At 45.1% G+C, this 20,263-nt stretch overlaps 2 protein-coding genes across 9 annotated transcripts; both read right to left on the bottom strand.

The window, feature by feature from the left end:
• Nucleotides 1–435: 435 nt before the first annotated feature.
• Nucleotides 436–9,207, bottom strand: prune2 (prune homolog 2 with BCH domain). 7 transcript variants are annotated; one of them, XM_061801273.1, is made up of 12 exons: nucleotides 8,996–9,207; nucleotides 8,841–8,875; nucleotides 8,511–8,578; nucleotides 7,216–7,416; nucleotides 6,829–7,005; nucleotides 6,658–6,760; nucleotides 4,228–4,359; nucleotides 4,071–4,157; nucleotides 3,815–3,913; nucleotides 3,697–3,735; nucleotides 2,198–2,233; nucleotides 436–2,095 (listed from the first exon to the last, which is right to left on the bottom strand). In XM_061801273.1, the coding sequence occupies exons 3-12, from the start codon at nucleotides 8,563–8,565 to the stop codon at nucleotides 2,062–2,064; spliced, it is 963 nt and encodes a 320-aa protein (XP_061657257.1). In that variant the 5' UTR covers nucleotides 8,566–8,578; nucleotides 8,841–8,875; nucleotides 8,996–9,207; the 3' UTR covers nucleotides 436–2,061. The 7 variants fall into 7 exon arrangements, with proteins under 7 accessions (XP_061657257.1, XP_061657256.1, XP_061657258.1 ...); XM_061801272.1 differs by lacking the exon at nucleotides 8,996–9,207 and adding an exon at nucleotides 8,688–8,759 and having other exon boundaries at nucleotides 8,841–8,989; XM_061801274.1 differs by lacking the exon at nucleotides 8,841–8,875.
• LOC133490786 (guanine nucleotide-binding protein subunit alpha-11-like) lies at nucleotides 9,206–18,702 on the bottom strand. 2 transcript variants are annotated; one of them, XM_061801265.1, is made up of 7 exons: nucleotides 18,074–18,702; nucleotides 16,660–16,844; nucleotides 14,349–14,503; nucleotides 14,133–14,261; nucleotides 12,819–12,948; nucleotides 11,689–11,842; nucleotides 9,206–10,396 (listed from the first exon to the last, which is right to left on the bottom strand). In XM_061801265.1, exons 1-7 carry the CDS (start codon nucleotides 18,201–18,203, stop codon nucleotides 10,188–10,190), a joined length of 1,092 nt encoding a protein of 363 aa, XP_061657249.1. In that variant the 5' UTR covers nucleotides 18,204–18,702; the 3' UTR covers nucleotides 9,206–10,187. The 2 variants fall into 2 exon arrangements, with proteins under 2 accessions (XP_061657249.1, XP_061657250.1); XM_061801266.1 differs by having other exon boundaries at nucleotides 9,206–10,404; nucleotides 18,074–18,694.
• Between the last annotated feature and the right edge of the window lie 1,561 nt (nucleotides 18,703–20,263).

Here is a 20,263-nt window from a genome sequence, read left to right as displayed (position 1 = left end):
GCACCTGGTACCGAGGCTTATAACCAGGTGCGCTAACGCTAGCGTCGCGCTAACGCTAGCCCCGCGCTAGCGTTAAACTCTCTCTGTGTACCAGGTGCACCCTGTATGCCGGGAATTATCATATATATATCTCCAATATTGGAAAAATATTAGAAAAGCAATTTGATGAGAGGAAGATGATCAATGGATCAATCAATAATGGGACGTGTCTGATTAAGAGGCGTGTCCCAAGGTTTTACTAAAATACATCATCGTGTCACATCAAAGAAAATGATATAAACTCTCCGAAGAAATTCTCTGGCTCGTTATTGTGGGATTTATCAAAATGACCTCATTTTGGTGATCCTGACTGACAAAAAAATGAATAGACCATCTTCAAATTTGCAAAAGCCGCAGGAGCGCCGGTGTTGCCAATGAATCAGACAGAAGCAATCGCTCAGACACGAGTCTACGGTTTATTCAGTGAACAAGTGTTTGTGCGACCGTGAGGCTACATGCACTGCTACGCACAAAAGGCACACACACACACACTTCAGGAGGACTTTGTGCTTCAAATACATCTTTTGACTGCTCAATTCATCATAAATACAATTATTTGAAATTCTTAAACACATCAGAAGAACATGCTAGCTGCTATTTTGACTGATGACGAGCGAGCGTCCTACGTGACGCTAACCCAGCTAGAACAGTGGAGACACTTCATTAGGTACACCTGAGTGATTATATTTATTAACGTGACCCCTGACATTTTTTTTCAAAACATTAGGGATATTCTCGTGTAATTAAATAAATCGACCATAGTATTAGTAACAGTTATGATTTTTTTTTTAGAATGAAGCATTGAAAACGTCCTACTTTTATTTTTTGTATATATTTTATTTGATCAATATGGTGTATTAGTAGGCCCATAATATTTTTTTTCCAAGATATTCAAGTTTGAAATGTACTGCATACTTTCGAAATGAAATACTGCAATTTTCTGACAACCCAAATGTTTTTAAAAGGAAATATTAGAAAGTTACTATTTTTATTATATGACTAAAATATGTTACGAATGTTTTACGTTTTTTTACATATATGTATAATGTTGTCACTAAATAAATAATAATAGTAATTAATGTTTCAACTATAAAATAAAAATATACATTATATATAGTTTTAGAATGAAACTAGAAACTATTTCACAATACTTTTGGAATTATAAATATGTTAATATTTCAGATATTTTCTTAGTTTCTCATTTTTGATCATATCTTCAGAATGTCATACATTATATAATTATATTTATTTGAAAAATCCTAACACTCTGCAATTAAACTAAAACATCTGAAATATCCTCAAATATTTGGATTATTTTATATTTTGCAGTGTACAGTATCCTTGACCTATATAACAAAAAATATTAGAAAATGTCTAACAATTCATAGCATTTTTAGAATTAAACCTTACAACATTGTGAACAATATGTTTTTCTATTAAATACTACATCTCATTAATAAATGTTTTTTTAGAATGAAACAGAACATCTATTTTTTATCTTAGCACAATTTCCAAACGTTTTTTAGAATGTGTATATATATATATATATATATTTTTTTTTTATAGCATATGAATACATATGTGATAATAATAATACACAAACAGCTATAACTGCAACCCCGATTTTTTTTGGGGGGGGAGTGTGTTTGGGTGCATGTGTACCTAAAGAAGTGGCCATGTTGTGTACTTAATAATCTGTTTGTGTTGTTCCACATTACGACTTGTCACGTTTTCTAATAGCGGAGCACGTCGGGGACGCTTTTACTTTGAAAACCGGCGTCTTACTCTGAAACACTGGCGTGCGCGACTCTTATTGCTTCACATCCTGTCGCGGGCACAACTGTACGACATCACCGCGTGCACACACTCGCACAAAACGCAGACATACACACCGGTGCGCTACTGCATGAGCGCCTGCCGTGTGCGTGCGCCGGCCCAAGTTGTGTCATCGCATTAAAAAACACACGCGCACATACATACCCATCCGCACATGCACACGCACACTGAGGTTGACTTCCAAGTTTAAGGGGCGCTCGCACCCGCCTCGTTTGCTCTGCTGGGAAAACAAAAGAGTGTTACATAAAAGAATGAACACACACACACACACTCTCATAAACAATGCACACTCTTCATCAGATATACACACACACACACTGACCGTGTTGGCTCGCCCCCCAGCAGAAAACTATTCACTCTGCAACGAAAGACAGCAAACATAATTGAGCGGCGGCTTTTCCGGCAGAGCGGGACCCGTGATAGACGGCGGCGGGGATTTTCTCCGGCGTGATTCATCAGCCGCGCGATTTTATTGGAGGGCGTAAATCGCCCGCGCGAGCTACGCCTCGTTTGCTCCGCCGGCGCAGTCGTACATCAGCCGCTAACCGACAGACGTCCGCTCACTTTTTTTTTTTTTTTCCTCTTTTTCGCTATCTGCATTAGTACTTGTAGGCTTTTTCTAGTTTTTAACTTTTTCGAAGTATTTGGGATGTCGTGTTGGCTCTAGTAAACCTCGCAAAACGCGTCAAATACAAATTAAACTCGCTCACGCATTCCTGAGCTGCAGACATTTTTTTCCCGATGAGAGGTCATCGGAACTTCTCCGGTTTATCTACGTTGCCGGCGAACATCTTCGCCTAGCTCTCCGCTCCGCAGCCCGTGCTGTCGACGTAAACAAATACGTGCGCTCTCGCCAAGTGGGTCTTGCGCATGGGGGCGGCCAATCAGAGGAAAGGGAGCGGTCTTGGCCATATACGGACAAAGCAGGTACAAAACTGGGTCAAACACAAGTAGCTTGCGCGTTCAAATATCCGTCGCTTGAAGGCAGCTATGATAACAGTTCCATTCTAGTTTCCATCCTGCTAGCATTACGCTCGTCGGGGCCATTCTGAAGCTGATAAAATGTGGTGGTCTTAAATCCATCCATCCATTTTCTTTGCCGCTTATCCTCACACGGGTCGCGGGGCAGTCCCGGAGCCTATCCCAGCTGCCGACGGGCAAGAGGCCGAGTACACCTTGGTCTGGTTGCCAGCCAATCGCACGGCACATCGAGACAAAAAAACGCGTTCACAATCGCACCTGCGGGCAATTTAGAGTGACCAATTAATGTTGCACGTTTTTGGGATGTGGGAAACCGGAGTGCCTGGAGGAACCGTGAGGCCAACACTTTGCCAGCTGATCCAGAATGCCACCGCTTGTCTTAAATACAAAAGTTATTTTGTTTTCTTGACGAGGAGCGGCATGAAACTACTTGAAGTATCTTTTTGACGACTTGTTAACGATATGCCCAACCGGTGCTTTTTCTACACCGAGTTGAGTTCACGGTTCCACCGCCGACTCACTCGTATCTCAAAGCACCGCTGCGGTGGTAGCATTGGTTGCCGCCATAATGGTAATACAGTGGTGGCTCGGTTCTCGACCACAATCCGTACCAGGAGGCGATTCGAGAACCGATTTGTTCAAAAACTGAAGCAACCGCCGCGTGAGTTATGTTATTTCCGGGGTTTTTTCGGGGATTTCGAATACAGATTTTTTTGGGAAAACAGAAGCAAAAAAAATCTCAAAAATATTTGTTCGAAAACTGATTTTTACAAAAACAGAGACGTTCGAAAACCGAGGTACCGCTGTAGTCATAATATTTGTTGGCGTAATAATGCTCACACTGAATTCTCTCCTGCCTCCTTGAGTTCTTGGTCCAGTCTGGAAGGAGAGGAGGTGAATGTAAAATGCGGTCAATAGGTCGGGGAACTCGTGAGGTCGTGGGGTGCGAAGGTCTCACCGAACGATGCATTCTGGGATGTGAACGCTCTCCATGGGAATGAGCTCGCGCAGCTCGTCCAGGCTGCTCACGTACTGGATCTTGCTGCTGAACTTGGTGCTAGAATAAGACCGTTATCGTCACTGGCGGACAAAGGCAGTGAGAACAAATCAAAGACACCCCTCGAACTGAAATGAACCCGACAAAGCAAAAACCTCAATCAAGCAAAATGGACTCGGAATCAAAATGGCGAGATCAAAACAAGCAGAATGTGTACCTGATGAACGGCTTGGTGACGGCCAGGATGGTCCTGATGAACCACGACGGATGGAGGATGATGAACGACTTCAAGTTCTTCCTGAGTCTAAACGGCGACAAAGTTGCGACGGCGTTCCGTTCGACGCCTCGAGCCGAAAAGGCGCCCGGACGCTCACCTCCTGTCGATCATCTGGTAGCACTTCTTGAGCCAGCCCAGGCCCGGCATTCTTCTGTGGGGCGTGGCCCCGTTCAGGTACACGATCATGTAGTCCTCGGCCACCATCAGCTCCAGAGTGCTGATCACGTAGCTGAAGACACACACACGTGAAAATGCTAACGCGACTCTTCAAAAGTTCAATCCCGCAACATCAGACTGAGCGAGTAAAACGTCAAAAGACCGTAGAACCTCAAAGGTCCGACGCTTAGAACTAACAAACTCGACGCCTCTAAAATCCAAAGTCAAAACCTCGGACCGTTCAATGACCTGAACGAAGAAAATCAACATCAAAGACCGTGAAACCCTCAACTTCAAAAGGGTCAAAGTGACAAAATGGCTCCATCCAAGACACCTTTTGAGGACTCGAAGCCACAACAAAGACGCCTTCAGCATCAAAGGCAGCGGAACCTTCAAAGCCTCGGGCAAAATCAACGACAACAAAAACACTTTTAAGACTCGGGTGCCTCAAAAGGACAATCGAGAACATCAAAGACGCCTCTCAAGTTCAATGCCTCGACTCAAAAAAAAACCCCAAACAACCATCAAAAACACCTTGCGCAGTTCAAAGGCGAGAAACAACAAAACGACAAAAGTGCGAGTCGAAACGCAGCAACGCCGAATCTGCGCTCGCGGACATTGGCGACCGAGCGCTGTTTGTTTATTTTGCATCTTTTGTTCATTTATTTTCTGGCTTCCCCCCAGCAGGCAAACTGTCGTCGGGTGTTAAGTGGGAAAAAAAAAAAAAAAAAAAAAAAAAGTGTGAGCACGCCATCCGCATTTATCTGCTGTCTGTTAGCTGCGAGGAAAAAACTAAAACAGCGGTCGCTTTATTATTATTTTTTTTTACTCCCGGAAAGTTGATTTACTTGATTTTACACGACAGGACTGTCGGTTTCTGCTGAAAATTGATTATTATTTTTTTTTTTAAACTTCGGGAATGCACATTCACACACACTATTATAATACGATGTTGCCATTGCTAACTATTATCTTGTGCTACTATAAGAACAGTACTGTAATTTCCGTCCTACGCGCCACGAATTTTTCACACGCTTTCAACCCTGCGGTTTATGCGATGATACGGCTAATTTGTGCATTTTTCCTGACGGCGGAAAAGGTAAGAGTGAGACCGGAATATATGTGCCGAGGAAGCGACTTTTACCGGCCATGTTAGTGCTGGACGAGCATTAGCACTGTGCTAGCGTGTTGCTGCTGTGTTACTGGCGTGTCTCAGGGATTTTTACCAGTAAGTTTTGTTTTGCGCTAGCATTGGAGTTAGTATTAGCACCGTGCTAGTGTTAGTGTCGCGCTTGTGTTCGCACCACGCTAGTGTTAAACTCTGTGTGCCGTCTTTCTTTGTAAATATCTCGTGTTTCAACGTGGGCACTTTTTTTTCGGTGTGATACAGCTGCAAATAAGTATTTGAACACCTGTCTATCAGCTAGACTATCTTAATTCCGTGTACATATCCTTGCGTGTTTTAAAAGCGATAACCTTTTAAACAGCTGCAGTGTATGTATGTACCAAATGGTATTTCCTTTACAAATGTACTCGGTGAGGCTTGTAACCAGGTGCGCTCTGTTTGCCGGGAATTAGGGTAATAGTGGTATTAGCGGTGGTGGGGGCGGCAGGGTGGCTCAGCTGTAAAGGGTTGGCCTCGCAATTCTGAGGTCGAGGTTTCGATCCCGGCCCCGCCTGTGTGGAGTTTGCATGTTCTCCCCGTGCCTGCGTGGGTTTTCTCCGGGCACTCCGGTTTCCTCCCGCATCCCAAAAACATGCAACATTAATTGGACACTCTAAATTGCCCCTAGGTGTGATTGTGAGTGTGGTTGTTTGTCTCCATGTGCCCTGTGGTCAGCTGGCGACCAGTTCAGGGTGTACCCCCCCTCCTGCCCGTTGACAGCTGGGATAGGCTCCAGCACTCCCCGCGACCCTCGTGAGGATAAGCGGCAAAGAAAATGGACGGATAAATTGGACACTCTAAATTGCCCCTCGGTGTGATTACGAGTGCGTCTGTTTCTCTCGATGTGCCCTGCGATTGGCTGGCATGGCAACCGGTTCAGGGTGTACCCCGCTTCCTGCCCATTGAGAGCGGGGATAGGCTCCAGCACTCCCCGCGGCCCTCGTGAGGATAAGCGGCAAAAGAAAACAGATGGCTGGATAGTAGTGGTGGTAGCAGTTGCAGGAGAAAAAGCGGTGGTAGTAGGAATGGTAGTAGTAGTAGTGATACTAGTGGCCAGAACAAGGGTTATTTGCTCCCTCTTATGTGTTCCAGTTAAGTCATTAAAGGGAAGCACTGTAGTAGTAGTAGTAGTAAATGAAGTAATAGCGACGTGTACTTTCCATCCAAAACGCTACCCCGCAACGGAAACGTTTGCGGCGCACTCACAGGAAGAGGTTCTCCATGATGTCGTGGTAGTCGTCACTGTCGCTGTCGGGCAGGAAGCAGGCCGCAAACACGATGATGGCGTTGACGCCGTTGCCGTAGTACCCTAAATAGATTTCAGTTTCAATCCACTGCGCGCCGATAAAGTTTCGCATTCTTCTTCTTCTTCGTCACCTCCGTGCGAGATGACTCGCATGTAGGGCTCGATGATACGCATGTTGATCCGATGCTCCTGCTCGCCGATGACCACCGTCCGCCACAGCTTGACGTCCTGACGCTCGTCCTCGGCGGCGTACGTCGGGGCTCCTTCGTGCGACTCGCTTGCCCCGCGTCGGTTCTCGGCTTTGGCGTCTGAAAACAAGCGGGGTGAAGGGGTGGAGTTGAAAGTGCCGGAAAGGAGAGCGCGGGGGGTGGTGCTATGCGGGGTGAGCAGCGAGCAGAGATAGTCGGATCTTCAAATTAAAAAACTTTTTTTTGTTCGAGGTGTGTCATTTTTTTTTTTAAAAACTTCGTCAGTACTTTCCCTCAATTCATCTGAAGTCCAATTTGTGCCCGACCCACCGTCCCAGTCCAGCTCGTGGTCCGTGTAGTCCAGGTAATCCCCTTCCTCGGGAGTGTCCAGGTCGTCGACGTTGATGTCGAGGTCGTCGGGCGTCTCGCCCAAGTCGTCCTCGCTCTGCTCCAGGGAGAGGCTGATGCGGGGCGCCGACAGTTTCTTCCGGTGGGTGCCGCTTCCGTGGAGGGGCAGCGAGGTGGGGGGCGCTGAAACAACAGGAATAGCGTCAGGGGCAGGTCTTGTCGTGCCCCACCAGATTCTGCGCACGTGTACGTTTCGAACTTTTCTGAACTACGCGCTTGCCGTATTTCCACGTCCTCCACCTGCAGCAAAGCTCCAAGTCAACAGCTTTCCTATTAGCGAGTGCTTTAACACTATCTTCCGCCATCTTGGGACAAGAACCACCGCTAACAACCCAGGCTAAACTTAGCCTCTCCCTGACATACACAGAAATCCCTCAGTTGAAATGTATCAACATACTTCCTTGACACCATTTTCTACTTTCCTATGAGCCAAGGATTATTTTTCTCTTCTAAAATCTCAGAGGTCGGCACGGTGGCCCAACTGGTAAAGCGTTGGCCTCACAGTTCTGAGGTCCCGGGTTCGATCCTGGACCCGCCTGTGTGGAGTTTGCATGTTCTTCCTGTGCCTGCGTTGGGTTTTCTCCGGGCACTCCAGTTTCCTCCCACATTCCCAAAAAAAAACATTAATTGGACACTCTAAATTGCCCCAAGGTGTGATTGTGAGTGCGTCTGTTTGTCTCGATGTGCCCTGTGATTGGCTGGCATGGCAACTGATTCAGGGTGTACCCTGCCTCCTGCCCATTGACAGCTAGGATAGGCCCCAGCACTCCCCGCGACCCTAGTGAGGATAAGCGGCTAAGAAAATGGATGGATGAATTGGACACTCTAAATTGCCCCAAGGTGTGATTGTGAGTGCGTCTGTTTGTCTCGATGTGCCCTGTGATTGGCTGGCATGGCAACTGATTCAGGGTGTACCCTGCCTCCTGCCCATTGACAGCTGGGATAGGCCCCAGCACTGCCCGCGACCCTAGTGAGGATAAGCAGCAAAGAAAATGGATGGATGAATTGGACACTCTAAATTGCCACAAGGTGTGATTGTAAGTGCATCTGTTTGTCTCGATGTGCTCTGCGATTGACTGGCAACCAGTTCAGGGTGTACGCCACCTCCAGCCCACTGACAGCTGGGATAGGCTCCAGCACTCCCTGCGACCCTCGTGAGGATAAGCGGCTAAGAAAGTGAATGGATGGATGGATGGATTTGCAATCCACACGCTTACCGGGTCGCCCGTCGCTTCCCTCAGAGTTCATTTTGCTCTGTGACGTCAGGTCCATTCCCAGGAGGACACTACAAAAAAAAAAGTAAAAAAAATAATAATAATAATAAATACCAAAACACTAATCACACAAACGTAACCACGTGCGCATCGCAGCTGGAGGACAAAAAGGAAATTCACATTTCAACAGAGATCACGTCGCCATGTGAACGGGGGGACTTTTCAACGTCACGGCGCGCGCCGCATCCGCCGCTCGAGGGAAGGGAGTGCACAATCAAAGGCATGCAAATAACTCATACATAATCAATAAAACATCAAATGGAGATATCCTACTTCCCGCTATGGCCATTAAATGCTCCTTGCCGTGCCTAAAAGGATGGAGAAATCCGATGTGAGGAGGGAGCATCTGTCACGGAGGATGCCGAGCCGCCTGCCCTTTCATCCCCGCCACGTCCCCAGTTTTTATCCCCTCATTTTCCCATACTCACCGCTACCGGGAAGAAGAAGAAGAAGAAGAAGCAGAAGCTCCTGCCGCCTACTTCCTGTTGCCAGCCTCCTCCCCCCTCCTCGTCGTCGTCTTCCTCGGGAGACGCAGAGCTCGCGGGAGGCCAGCCGCTTCCGCCATTTTCCGCTCACGTGACCGGAGCTGTGCCCAAATATAGACGACCACCTGCTCCTACAGCAGCCCCCCCCCCCCCCCGCCCCCGCCCGCCCCCCTCCCAGGCAGGATGTGGGATAATGTCATCTTATTGATGTTACATTAATGCTTAATAGGATGTTTGATATGTTTGATACTCTTTTTTTTTTTTTTTTTTTTTAAAAACATTGTGGCTCAAGAACATAGGTGAAATTAAAATCACTTGATTTTTATTAATTTACTTTTTTAGACAAGTCATCTTCAACATACAAAAAATTTGCCAAGGGGGAAAAAAATAATAAAATCAAATGAAATTTGGCACACATTTATCATGAACCTACGCGGAGAAACGCTCGGTTAGTCAGCCCTTTCGGTTCATTGGTGCTACGCTCGTAACTCAAAAATTAAAATAAATGGAAATTTCCATTAATCTGGAAAATAACTTCTCTGTGGTTTAGAGGGGTTGGTTTTGATTTCAACCCTTGAAAGTCATTAAATACCTTGAAACCCACTTTGGCAAAACTTTACATTTTGCCAAATTGCCGCTTATTGCGACGTGAGCAGAGTTTCACGTTAAATATTAAAACGAGCATGTCCAGGATTTATTGTTAATTTCCAGTTTATGTTTTATTGCTGAACTGCTTTTTGTGAGTCGTACAACTTCTTGTTTTTGTTTTTTTTTAATGTATTCAACACGGATTTAATAAGAGTCAGCGCGTCACTGCTGAGATGATTGATATTTTTTTTTTCCCGTATTAAAAGCTCGTACAGTTAAGTCTCGTCTAGTCCGCGGCGACGGTCGCAGTCGGGCAATTTTCTTGTCACATCAGTCTCTCGTAATTCTATTTGTCATAAATCGAGCATCTGTTAATTAGCCAAAACAAAGACATCGTACTTCCCCCTCGCAGAGCCGCAAGTCCGGGCCGGTCGCATTTCCCCACGGACGGCTGCCGGCGAACCGGTTTTTAAAAACCGAATCAAAGGGAAAGAATACATACTGTACCTCGCCGTTTTAACGGAACGCTTAAAGCTTCGACAACACGCTAAAGTCCATTCGTTCCACGGGCGCCGACTACAGCTGAGTGAAGTCCAAGATTTCCCGGAAGATGGTGTCCTTCACGACGTTGAAGACAACTTTGGCGTTGTTGGTGTCGGTGGCGCAGGTGTAGTGCATGTACAGCGGCTTCCTGTGGCCCTTGTGCGGAATCTTGTAAAGCTCCAGGAAGAACTCTCGGGCGCGTTTGGCGTCCTTCTGAGGCCCTGGTGGCAGAAGTCGGGGTGGGGGGGCCTCGGAGTAGAATTACTTTCCATTTGAAAATGTGCATTTTAAGCTTATCCCTCTTTGACAGCCCAAAGGAACAGATTTAAAGGGGAATTCCACTGGTTTGCATTACTAAAGTATCCAATAGGTCATGTAATATGTAGCCCATTTTGACAATGTGATGTTAAATCCTCTCTCATGTAATACTGTTTTGAGAAGATTTTTAAATCGACAATTGCGAATTTTCAGGGGCGCTGCCATTTTCGTGAGTCACATGACCCACGTGCGCGGATGTGACGTGTTACGTGCCGTTCCAAACGCTCGATTACATTGTGCCCAGCACTGATTTCTCGCATTTATCATCATCTGATGAAGAAATACCAGCCACCAAAGCTCGGCTAACGGCCTCGCCGGACGTCGAAGCTCGGCTAACGGCCTCCCCGGACGTCGGAGCTCGGCTAACGGCCTCCCCGGACGTCGGAGCTCGGCTAACGGCCTCCCCGGACGTCGGAGCTCGGCTAACGGCCTCCCCGGACGTCGGAGCTCGGCTAACGGCCGCCCCGGACGTCGGAGCTCGGCTAACGGCCTCCCCGGACGTCGGAGCTCGGCTAACGGCCGCCCCGGACGTCGGAGCTCGGCTAACGGGCGCCCCGGACATCGGAGCTCGGCTAACGGCCTCCCCGGCTCGCTCGTCAGTTTCCGCGTTATTCCAGTCCGAAGAACGATCCACGGCTCCCGGGAGCCTGTTACGCACTTAGGCCTCCGAGTAGTCAGACGAACCATCCGAATATTCAACATTAATTAGAGCCACAGGTTCAAATCCGTATGGAAGTATTCCTCCGTTTTCCCAATCAACCGATACTGCTATTTCTTCATCAGATGAGGATAAATCGGAGAAATCAGCACTGGGCATAATGGTATCCCATGTAATCGAGCGTTTGGAACGGCACGGTACACGTCACATCCGCGCACGTAGGTCATGCGACTCGCGAAAATGGCAGCACCCCTGAAAATTCGTAATTGTCGATAAAAATCTTCTCAAAACACTATTAAATGAGAGAGGATTTAGCATCACATTGTCGAGCTGGGGTACATATTACATGACCTATTGGATACATTATTAATGCAAACCACCGGAATTCCCGTTTAATGAGGCTGGACTGTCCCGGCAATCTGTAAATAAAGTTTCTTAACCAGTTTCCTAGCTCCAAAAAAAAAAAAAAAAAAAAAAAAAAAAGCCATCACGTCAACAGAGAAGGAACGCGAGACGGCAAAGTTCGTACCCTTGTACTGCGGGAAGTAGGTGGCCACGTCCGAATTCTGGACCTTCTCCTCCAGAAGGTCCTTCTTGTTCAGGAAGAGGATGAAGGAGGTCTCGCTGAACCACGGGTACTTGACGATGGTCTCGAACAAAGCTAAGCTCTCCTCCATCCGATTCTGACGGACAGGAAGGGAGCACGTTGATATCGTGACGACGATTTAAAAGACAAAAACAAATAAAAACAGACAGGAAATAAACAATATTAAATTAACGAGAAAAATAGCAGTTAATGTATAGCCAAAACAGGACGAGCACAAAGAAAAGAACAGAAAGCCCAACGTAAAGATGAAGGGCAAAAATGAAAACCAGATGAAGAAAGAAAAGACCAAGTTACAAGAACAAAGATCATAAAAACAAAAAAGTCAAACGACAAGGCATCGGGGACGGGATTCCAGCAAGCAGGTTCACCATGTTCTTAACCCGAACCCGAGTTTTCGGTGGACTTCCCGTCAAGACGAAGACTGGGATCATTCGGGTCCAGGACGGCCGGATCAGAATTCATTTCGGGGAGTCCAAGAACAACAACAAACATTTGATCTATGTCGTTCACAACCAAGAGACATCGTCAGCAAAACCGCAATGTGGCAAACTCATTTCTTATTTCCTCCCCTTGGATTTAATGAAATATCCATTCATTTTCTTTGCCGCTTATCCTCACGAGGGTCCCGGGGAGTGCCGGCGCCTATCCCAGCTGCCAACGGGCAGGAGGCGGGGTACACCCTGAACTGGTCGCCGGCCAGTCGCAGGGCACGTCGAGAGAAACAGCCGCACTCACAATCACACCTACGGGCAATTTCGAGTGTCCAATTTATGTCGCATGTTTTTGGGACGTGAGACGAAACCGGAGTGCCCACCCGGAGAAAACCGGAAAAACGCTTTTACCAGCTAAGCCCACCGTGCCGCCATAAAAGAACTATATAAAATAAATTTCTAAAAAATAGAGGCAGTTTGTGCACACATTTAATAAGATATATTGAGACAAAAGCAGAATGAAAAACAATAACAAAAAAAAAACCCCCAAAAATACCACAGCGAAAACGTACAGTAAGAAAAAAAAAAAAAAAAAAAAAAAGGAAGCATTTCGAGGCTTACGTGTTTGGGGTTCGCAAGCAAGACGTTGTCGTACTCGTTGAGGGCGGCCAGGAAGACGATGGAAACCACGTTGTCCATGCAGTGGATCCACTTCCTCCTCTCGCAACGCTGACCGCCCACGTCCACCATCCTAAACCCCCCCCCCCCCCCCCAAAAGAAAAGCGTTACGATGCAAGGATTTGATTTCACAATGAATATTGAACAAGCAAGGCTTATATAACTTAAAAGTACGGGCGCGCAAAATCCAATTGCCAATAAAACTACTCATAATAACAATAGTAGTAATAATAATAATACTAAAAATATAATGGCACATTAAATACATTTAAATAAAAATTGAATGCCTCCTTTCTGTTTCCAACCTTCTGAGATAAATGTCCAAATTAGCTTCTTACACCGGCTAATAAAGTTGAAAATAAAAAACATAACTATGAATAAATCAACCATTCAGGCCTTAATTTGAAATTGCCTCGCGGGCCAAATATAATTAGCCGGCGGGCCAAATTTGGCCCGCGGGCCAGAGTTTGACACCCCAGGACTAGATTAGTTTACATTTTACTTTACACAACCATTTAAAAAATAATTGGAATATTTTTTTAAAAATGGTTTACATAAGAAAATAAATATCGTGGGGGTGAGAGCCCAAAAAAATTGATCTGTTCAAAACGGAAAATATATTTGCTACTTTATATTTTGTAGCAAATCAATAAAACAATAATATACTACTATTTAGCAAAGTGGTATGTTAATAAATGTAAAAAAAATGGACTTTATGCACTTAATCACATTCAATTATCTTATTTCCCAGATCAGAATATTTTAAAAGGTGGCTGTAATTAATGTTGAAGATGAGAAAATAAATATCGTGGGAGTGAGGAGTCCGAAAAATTTCATTTGCTGAAACGGAAAATATATTTTCTCCTTACTATTTTTTAGCAAATTAATAAAAAACAGATTTGTTAGTATTTAGCAATGTGGTGTGTTAATACATTTGTAAAAAAATGGACTTTATGGACTTAATCACATTAAATCTCATTTCTCAGGTCAGAGTAACGATTTTAAAAGGTGGCTGTAATTAATGTTGAAGATAACAAAATAAATATCGTGGGGGTGAGGAGCCCGAAAAAATTGTTTTGCTGAAACGGAAAATATATTTTCTTCTTACTATTTTGTAGCATTTAGCAATGTGGTATGTTAATAAATTAAAAAAAAAATGACTTTATGCACTTAATCACGTTAAATAATCTCATTTCACAGGTCAGAATAACAATTTTAAAAGATATGGGTTTGAAAAATGAACGGGTGATACTTTACCTGAAGGTAACGCCCTTGATATGAAAAGGGTACTCGATGATGCCCGTGGTGGGGACGCGGACCCTCAGGATGTCCTGCACGTTCGGGATGTAACCCGGGGCGGTGATTCGGTCCATGTCGCTGAAGTAGCTGCAACAGCGAGTCGCTCAATGTGCGCATAGATCGTACGGAAAAATGAGTTTCAAAGCGGGATCATAAAAAAAAAAAAAAGCGTACTATTTGGCCGAGTCGGACAAGCGGAATTCGCGGCGTCGCTCGTAGCAGCGCTGAAGGCCGGCGTCGCTCCACAGCAACTTGATGGCCATCACCTGCCACTCGTCCAACCTTTCCACCTTCTCGGACTCCACTTGGCTCAGGCGTTCCGCCAGGGCCTGGAACAGCAGGGATGCTATTAGCTTAGCATTTCAGCAACGCTTATTAGAAATATTTTTTTTGCCGGGGGCGTTATCTGCGTTGGCTGTTTTTGCGCCCAGGTTGACATCTTGCGAGCATAACAATTGCGAATGTCAGCATTTTATTGATTTTTATGAAACATAATACGCGCTGCTGCTAAATCCTTATCTCGGTAACAAAGTACCTTACGCATTGTTTTAATGAGTCTAATAAAAAATATGACTGATGTCAAATGCTCATTTATCCGACTCAACGTACTTTTTGTCCAATCATAGCATTTCATCCAGGGGCGGCTATACGCTGAGGTGAGGCAGGGCGAGGCGCCCTCAAACGCCGTGACCCCCCAAAATCAAATATGTCTCCTCTGCTTCTCACCTTGGATTTCTGCGGTGATACTGTATAAATGGCCATAAGGTCATTTACCGTTGAAGGAAATTATTATGTTCCTTCCTATGTTTCTTGGCCTCACAGTTCTGAGGACCCGGGTTCGATCACGGCCCCGCCTGTGTGGAGTTTGCATGTCCCCCATGTGCCTGGGTGGGTTTCCGCCGGGCACTCCGGTTTCCTCCCACATCCCAAAAAACATGCAACATTAACTGGACACTCTAAATTGCCCCAAGGTGTGACTGTGAATGCAGCTGTTTGTCTCTATGTGCCCTGCGAGTGGCTGGCAACCAGTTTCGGATGTACCCCACCTCCTGCCCGTTGACAGCTGGATAGGCTGCAGCACTCCCCGTGACCCTAGTGAGGATAAGCAGGAAAGAAAATGGAAGGATGGATAGATAAGATGGTCATTTTCCGTATTACGTAGTCCACCAAGTCACTTGTTCACAAGTTCTCGCGTGAGTTTGATGTGTCCCAAAAAACGGGAGGGGGGGGGGTAAAAAAAGTTTGTCCAAAAAACATTGAAAAAAAATAGCCTGAAAAACAAGGAGAAAAAATTAGTCCAAAAAACAGGGGGAAAAATACTAGCCCGGAAAACAGAAAAAAATAGCCCGAAAAAAACGAAAAAGAACAGCGAAAAAACAGAGGGGAAAAATAGTCTGAAAAACAAGGAGAAAAAATAAGGCCAAAAAACAGAAAAAAAAATTGTCTGAAAAACGGGAGGAAAAATATTAGCCCGAAAAACAGAGGGGGGTATACCCCGAAAAACAGGGAGAAAAAATAAGGCCAAAAAACAGAAAAAAAAATTGTCCAAAAAACAGAAGGAAAGATATTAGCCCAAAACCCCCCAAAAATAGCCAGAAAAACAGGGAGAAAAAATAAGGCCAAAAAACAGAAAAAAAAATTGTCCAAAAAACAGAAGGAAAGATATTAGCCCAAAACCCCCCAAAAATAGCCAGAAAAACAGGGAGAAAAAATAAGACCAAAACACCGAAAAAATTAGCCCCTAGGTGTGATTGTGAGAGCGACTGCTGTCTGTCTCCCTGCGATTGGCTGGCAACCAGTTCAGGGTGGACCCCTGCTGTTTATCCTCACAAGGGTCACGGGGAGTAGTGCTGGAGCCTATCGCAGCTGTCAACGGGCAGGAGGCGGGGTACGCCCTCAACTGGTGGCCAGCCAATCGCAGGGCACATGGAGACAAACAGCCGCACTCGCAATCACACCTTGGGGCAATTTAAAGTGTCCAATTAATGTCGCGTGTTTTTGGGATGTGGGAGGAAATCGGAGTGCCCGGGGAAAATCCAGGCAGGGACGAGGAGAACATGCAAACTCCACACAGGCGGGTCTGGGATTGAATCCGGGGACCGCAGAACTCTGAGGCCAACACTTTCGTTGTCGGGTGAAAATCCCCAAGTTAGCGGCCTAATAAATCAGGCCAAATATAAAATATGGCATGAAACGATGCCCTGTTAACATTTCTGCCCGCCCCGTAAAGTGTGCGTTCCGAGAAGCGGCCCTGATTTCATTCCTTCTTCCCAAAATGAATACCAGACGACACGGCGCCACGCCAAGTCCTCATTGAGATGCTTTGTGCTTTCGGTTCTCAGGCTGGCTCCGCGTCAGCATCGCGAAGCCACTTCAAGCGAGGGAACGTGACGAGGGCGTGCTACGAACACAGCGAACCGGAACGGAATGCCGCCTGGCGAGGTACGTGAGCAATCCGCGCGGGGGGCGGGGGGAGTTCCCTCACGGGGTTGCGTTTGTCGGCGTAGTCCACGCCGAGGATCTGCATGGCCTCGATCAGCTTTTGGATGGAGGAGACCACGTTCTGGCACACCAGGCGAGTGAAGGGGATCCGCTGGGCTTCGGTGTAGCCGTTGCCGTGGAGGATGCGGATCTGCTTGAGGAAGGTGCTCTTGCCGCTCTCATCCGTCCCTGGGGGGGGGGGGGGGGGGATGTGGCGCAAAAAGAAGAAAAATAAAAATGTACCCCGAGTGTCTCAATGCTCCCGTTTTCATAGCGTGACAACAACAAATTAGATGACGGTTGGACTTGTGTTTCACTTTCATAATTCATTAATTAGCGGAGCTGAGATGGTGCAACTAAGATTCTTTCGGGCTTTGTGGGAAAGCGCACAAACTGGCTGAGACGGGTTCTAACCGAAAGACGCCGGCGTACAGTGAGGGGAGGTTCCCTGGATGACACAAAAAAACAAAAACTAAACAATTATGGAGCCCGGGGGGGGGGGGGGACCGAAAAACAACTGCAAATTGACAAAATTGAGAGGGGGGAGGGAGTACGTGCTTTATAAACAAACATCTCTAATGTTTGTATGTTATCTCAGGATTGTTATGAATGATTTTCCTTTACAAATTAAAACAAAACTATGAACACAAATCATATCATAAAAATGGTAAAAGCTTCCATGATTTTAGAAGAAAAAAGTTCTATGACATTAAACGGAATTCTTCAAAAGACTTTCAGGGAAAAAAAAAAAAAAGTCAATTTTTATCCACGGTTGTAATTTAACAAGAGTAAAATCTTAATTTAGAAAGGAAAAATGTCACAAAAAATCTATGATATCATATTGCAACTGAAAGATTTGCAAGTTTAATTGGTACTTATGATCATACTCATAAGTCAAAACATTGATCACATCATCTTTCCTTCATGAAATCATTGGAAAAGATTCATCTGTCGCAGGCTCCGCCCCACCCAAAATGTTTTTAACAATACTAATTTCAACATTGTACGTTATAAATATTATTATAACAGCGTAATTACGAATGGAAGCATTTAGAATTGATTACAATGGCTTGTCCACCGGGAGGCAGTACAATGCAAATACCGCGAGGCCGGGATAAGCGCCTGCGCTCCTGCGGCCCTTGTGAGGATAAGCAGCTCCGAGAATGGAATCGAACGGATCGCTGCAGGTGATTACTGTAATTATGATTGATTTTGCGTTTCAAATTAAAACAAAACTATGAATAATTTTTTTTTAGTCTGAAAAACGAGACCAAAATCGGCAATATGTGACATTGCTGATATTGTATGGCTGGATTGCAAAACAACTACAATGACAGTTTTTTTTTTTAAATAATTCACAAAATTTCAATATTTTCCCCGTACAAAGGGCATTATTATTTTTATTTTTTAAGACTCACCTAAAAAGAGGAGCTTGATGGCATTCTGATACTGTTTCTTATCGTGTTCCAGCTGCCTGTTGATGGCCCTGTTGACCCTGCGCCTCTCGAGCTCTTCGGGGGGCAAGCAGAGGTCAAGGCAGCAGTCCATGGCGACGGCGGCACCCTCCGGCTGAGACGCGGCCGGCCGGTGAATCACGCGCGGGGCCGCATTCCTGCGGCGGACGTGAACGGCGTCTCCGGGCCGGGACGCTCGTTTCTGCCAGGCGACATCACCCGCTGTCAAAACGCTTCCAAGGAAGAAGGGAGGGAGTTACCTTGTGGGTGTCCTGAAGAATGCAGACAGTGCGTCGCCGAATTGGGCGGAGGCAGACCGCGCCGATTTAGCGGCGCCGTTTCCTGGTCCTTGGTGTACAGCAAGCCTTTTCCCACGCCGCTCATCCTCATGTGGGTCGCGGGAGCGCCGGAGCCCATCGCAGCGCCGCAAATAGCTTGGGATGTTCCTCTTTTGAGTGATTAGATTGGAATGGACTATAACCTCAACAGGTAAAATATATTTTATATGACTTCCACATTTTTGTAAGTAGTGTACGCCCAACTATTCAGTGCTTTAAACATTTTTTGTAAAAGATAAAGATAGAAGTGAAAACCGGGATATAAAATTTGTAAAATGGTATGTTTATTTAGCAAGAAACATAATAGAAAATCAGGATTTACAAAATTACATTTTTTAAGGAAAAATTTGACTTTACTCGGATAAAATCTTACATTTTATGACACTGAAGTTTTAAATTTGTAACGTTATTTAATGGAACAAAAATACTATTTTTTTTCCCAAAAGAGAAAGTTTATGAGGAAAAGCATTCATTTTATGATAATATCTTGTTTTTTATTTGTTCCAGTGACCCTGCTTGTAACTCAAAAATCATCTTTCCCAATTAAAATGAGCGGAAATGCCATCAATCCAGTTCCGGTTTCGCAGATGATTTACAATATACGCATGTGAGTATTGGTCGACTGTCTTTCTACACGTGTTGCCTTATCATTGGTGTCCAAATATCATTCACTTTTAAGTATAATAACTACCGCAACATCGATGGACATTTTGCTAGACAGTTTCACTTTATAGAAAAAAAATGGTAAAAGCATCCATAATTCTAAAAGAATAAAGTTTTAATCTCCGACAAACTATGACATTAAATGAAATTCTTCAAAAGACTTTCAGGAAAAAGTCACATTTTTATCCACTGTTGTAATTTAACAAGGGTAAAATCTTAATTTAGAAAAGGAAAATGTAACAAGAACAAAATATCATTAAAAACAGTCATATTGAAACTTAAAGAATTGCAAGTTTAACTGGGTATTATGATCATACTCATAATACAAAACATTGCTCACATCATTTTTCCTAAATGAAATCATTAATCTGTCCCAGACTCGCCTCCACCAAAGATGTTTTTAGCAATACTAATTTCAATATTGTACTTTATAAATATTATTATAACAGCATAATTAAGAATGCGAGGATTTAGAATTAATTACAATGACTTGGCCACTGGGAGGCAGTACAATGCAATACCACGAAGCTGGGATAGGCGCCAGCGCTCCCGCGGCCTTTGTGAGGATAAGCGGCTCAGAGAATGGAATCGAACGGATCGCTGGAAGTGATTACCATAATTCCCAGGCGACAGACCCTTGTACACAGAAAGAGCCTAATGCTAGCGCGGCCGCACTAACACGGCGGTGCTAACGCTAACGCTAGCACGGTGGTGCTGACGCTAATGATGCGACGCCAATGCTAAATAGCGCGAAGGCTGTGAAAAAAAAAAATCGTGGCTCGTAGGCTGAGAATTACGGTAGGACAAACTTGAATCTGACCGCATTGCTACATGTCTGTTGCTTGGAGCGTTGCTATGTGTTAGCATGTGTACTGTTTGCGTTACGTGCTAACATTATGAGAAACTTTTTTTTCCCCAAAGACAAAATGATGTGATTGTTTCAAATACATGACGTATAATTACGTTAGCTTTTTTCACTAGTTGTTGTAGCAAATGCTGCTTGACAATCAACCGGGCGACGGCTTCTATCCCCGAAAACGGGTCATTCGTACGACAAAATGGCCACAAGGCAAACATTTCCCGGCAGGCGACTGGAGTTCTGTCACCTGCCTTAAATCCGTCCTGGCGCTCTGTGGACTAAACCTCAGCACAC

The sequence above is a fragment of the Syngnathoides biaculeatus genome, chromosome 17 (assembly GCF_019802595.1).
Source record: "Syngnathoides biaculeatus isolate LvHL_M chromosome 17, ASM1980259v1, whole genome shotgun sequence".
In the NCBI taxonomy this organism is placed as follows: domain Eukaryota; kingdom Metazoa; phylum Chordata; class Actinopteri; order Syngnathiformes; family Syngnathidae; genus Syngnathoides; species Syngnathoides biaculeatus.
The sequence above is the reverse complement of the archived record's forward strand: the minus strand, read 5'-3'. Positions and strand labels throughout refer to the sequence as shown.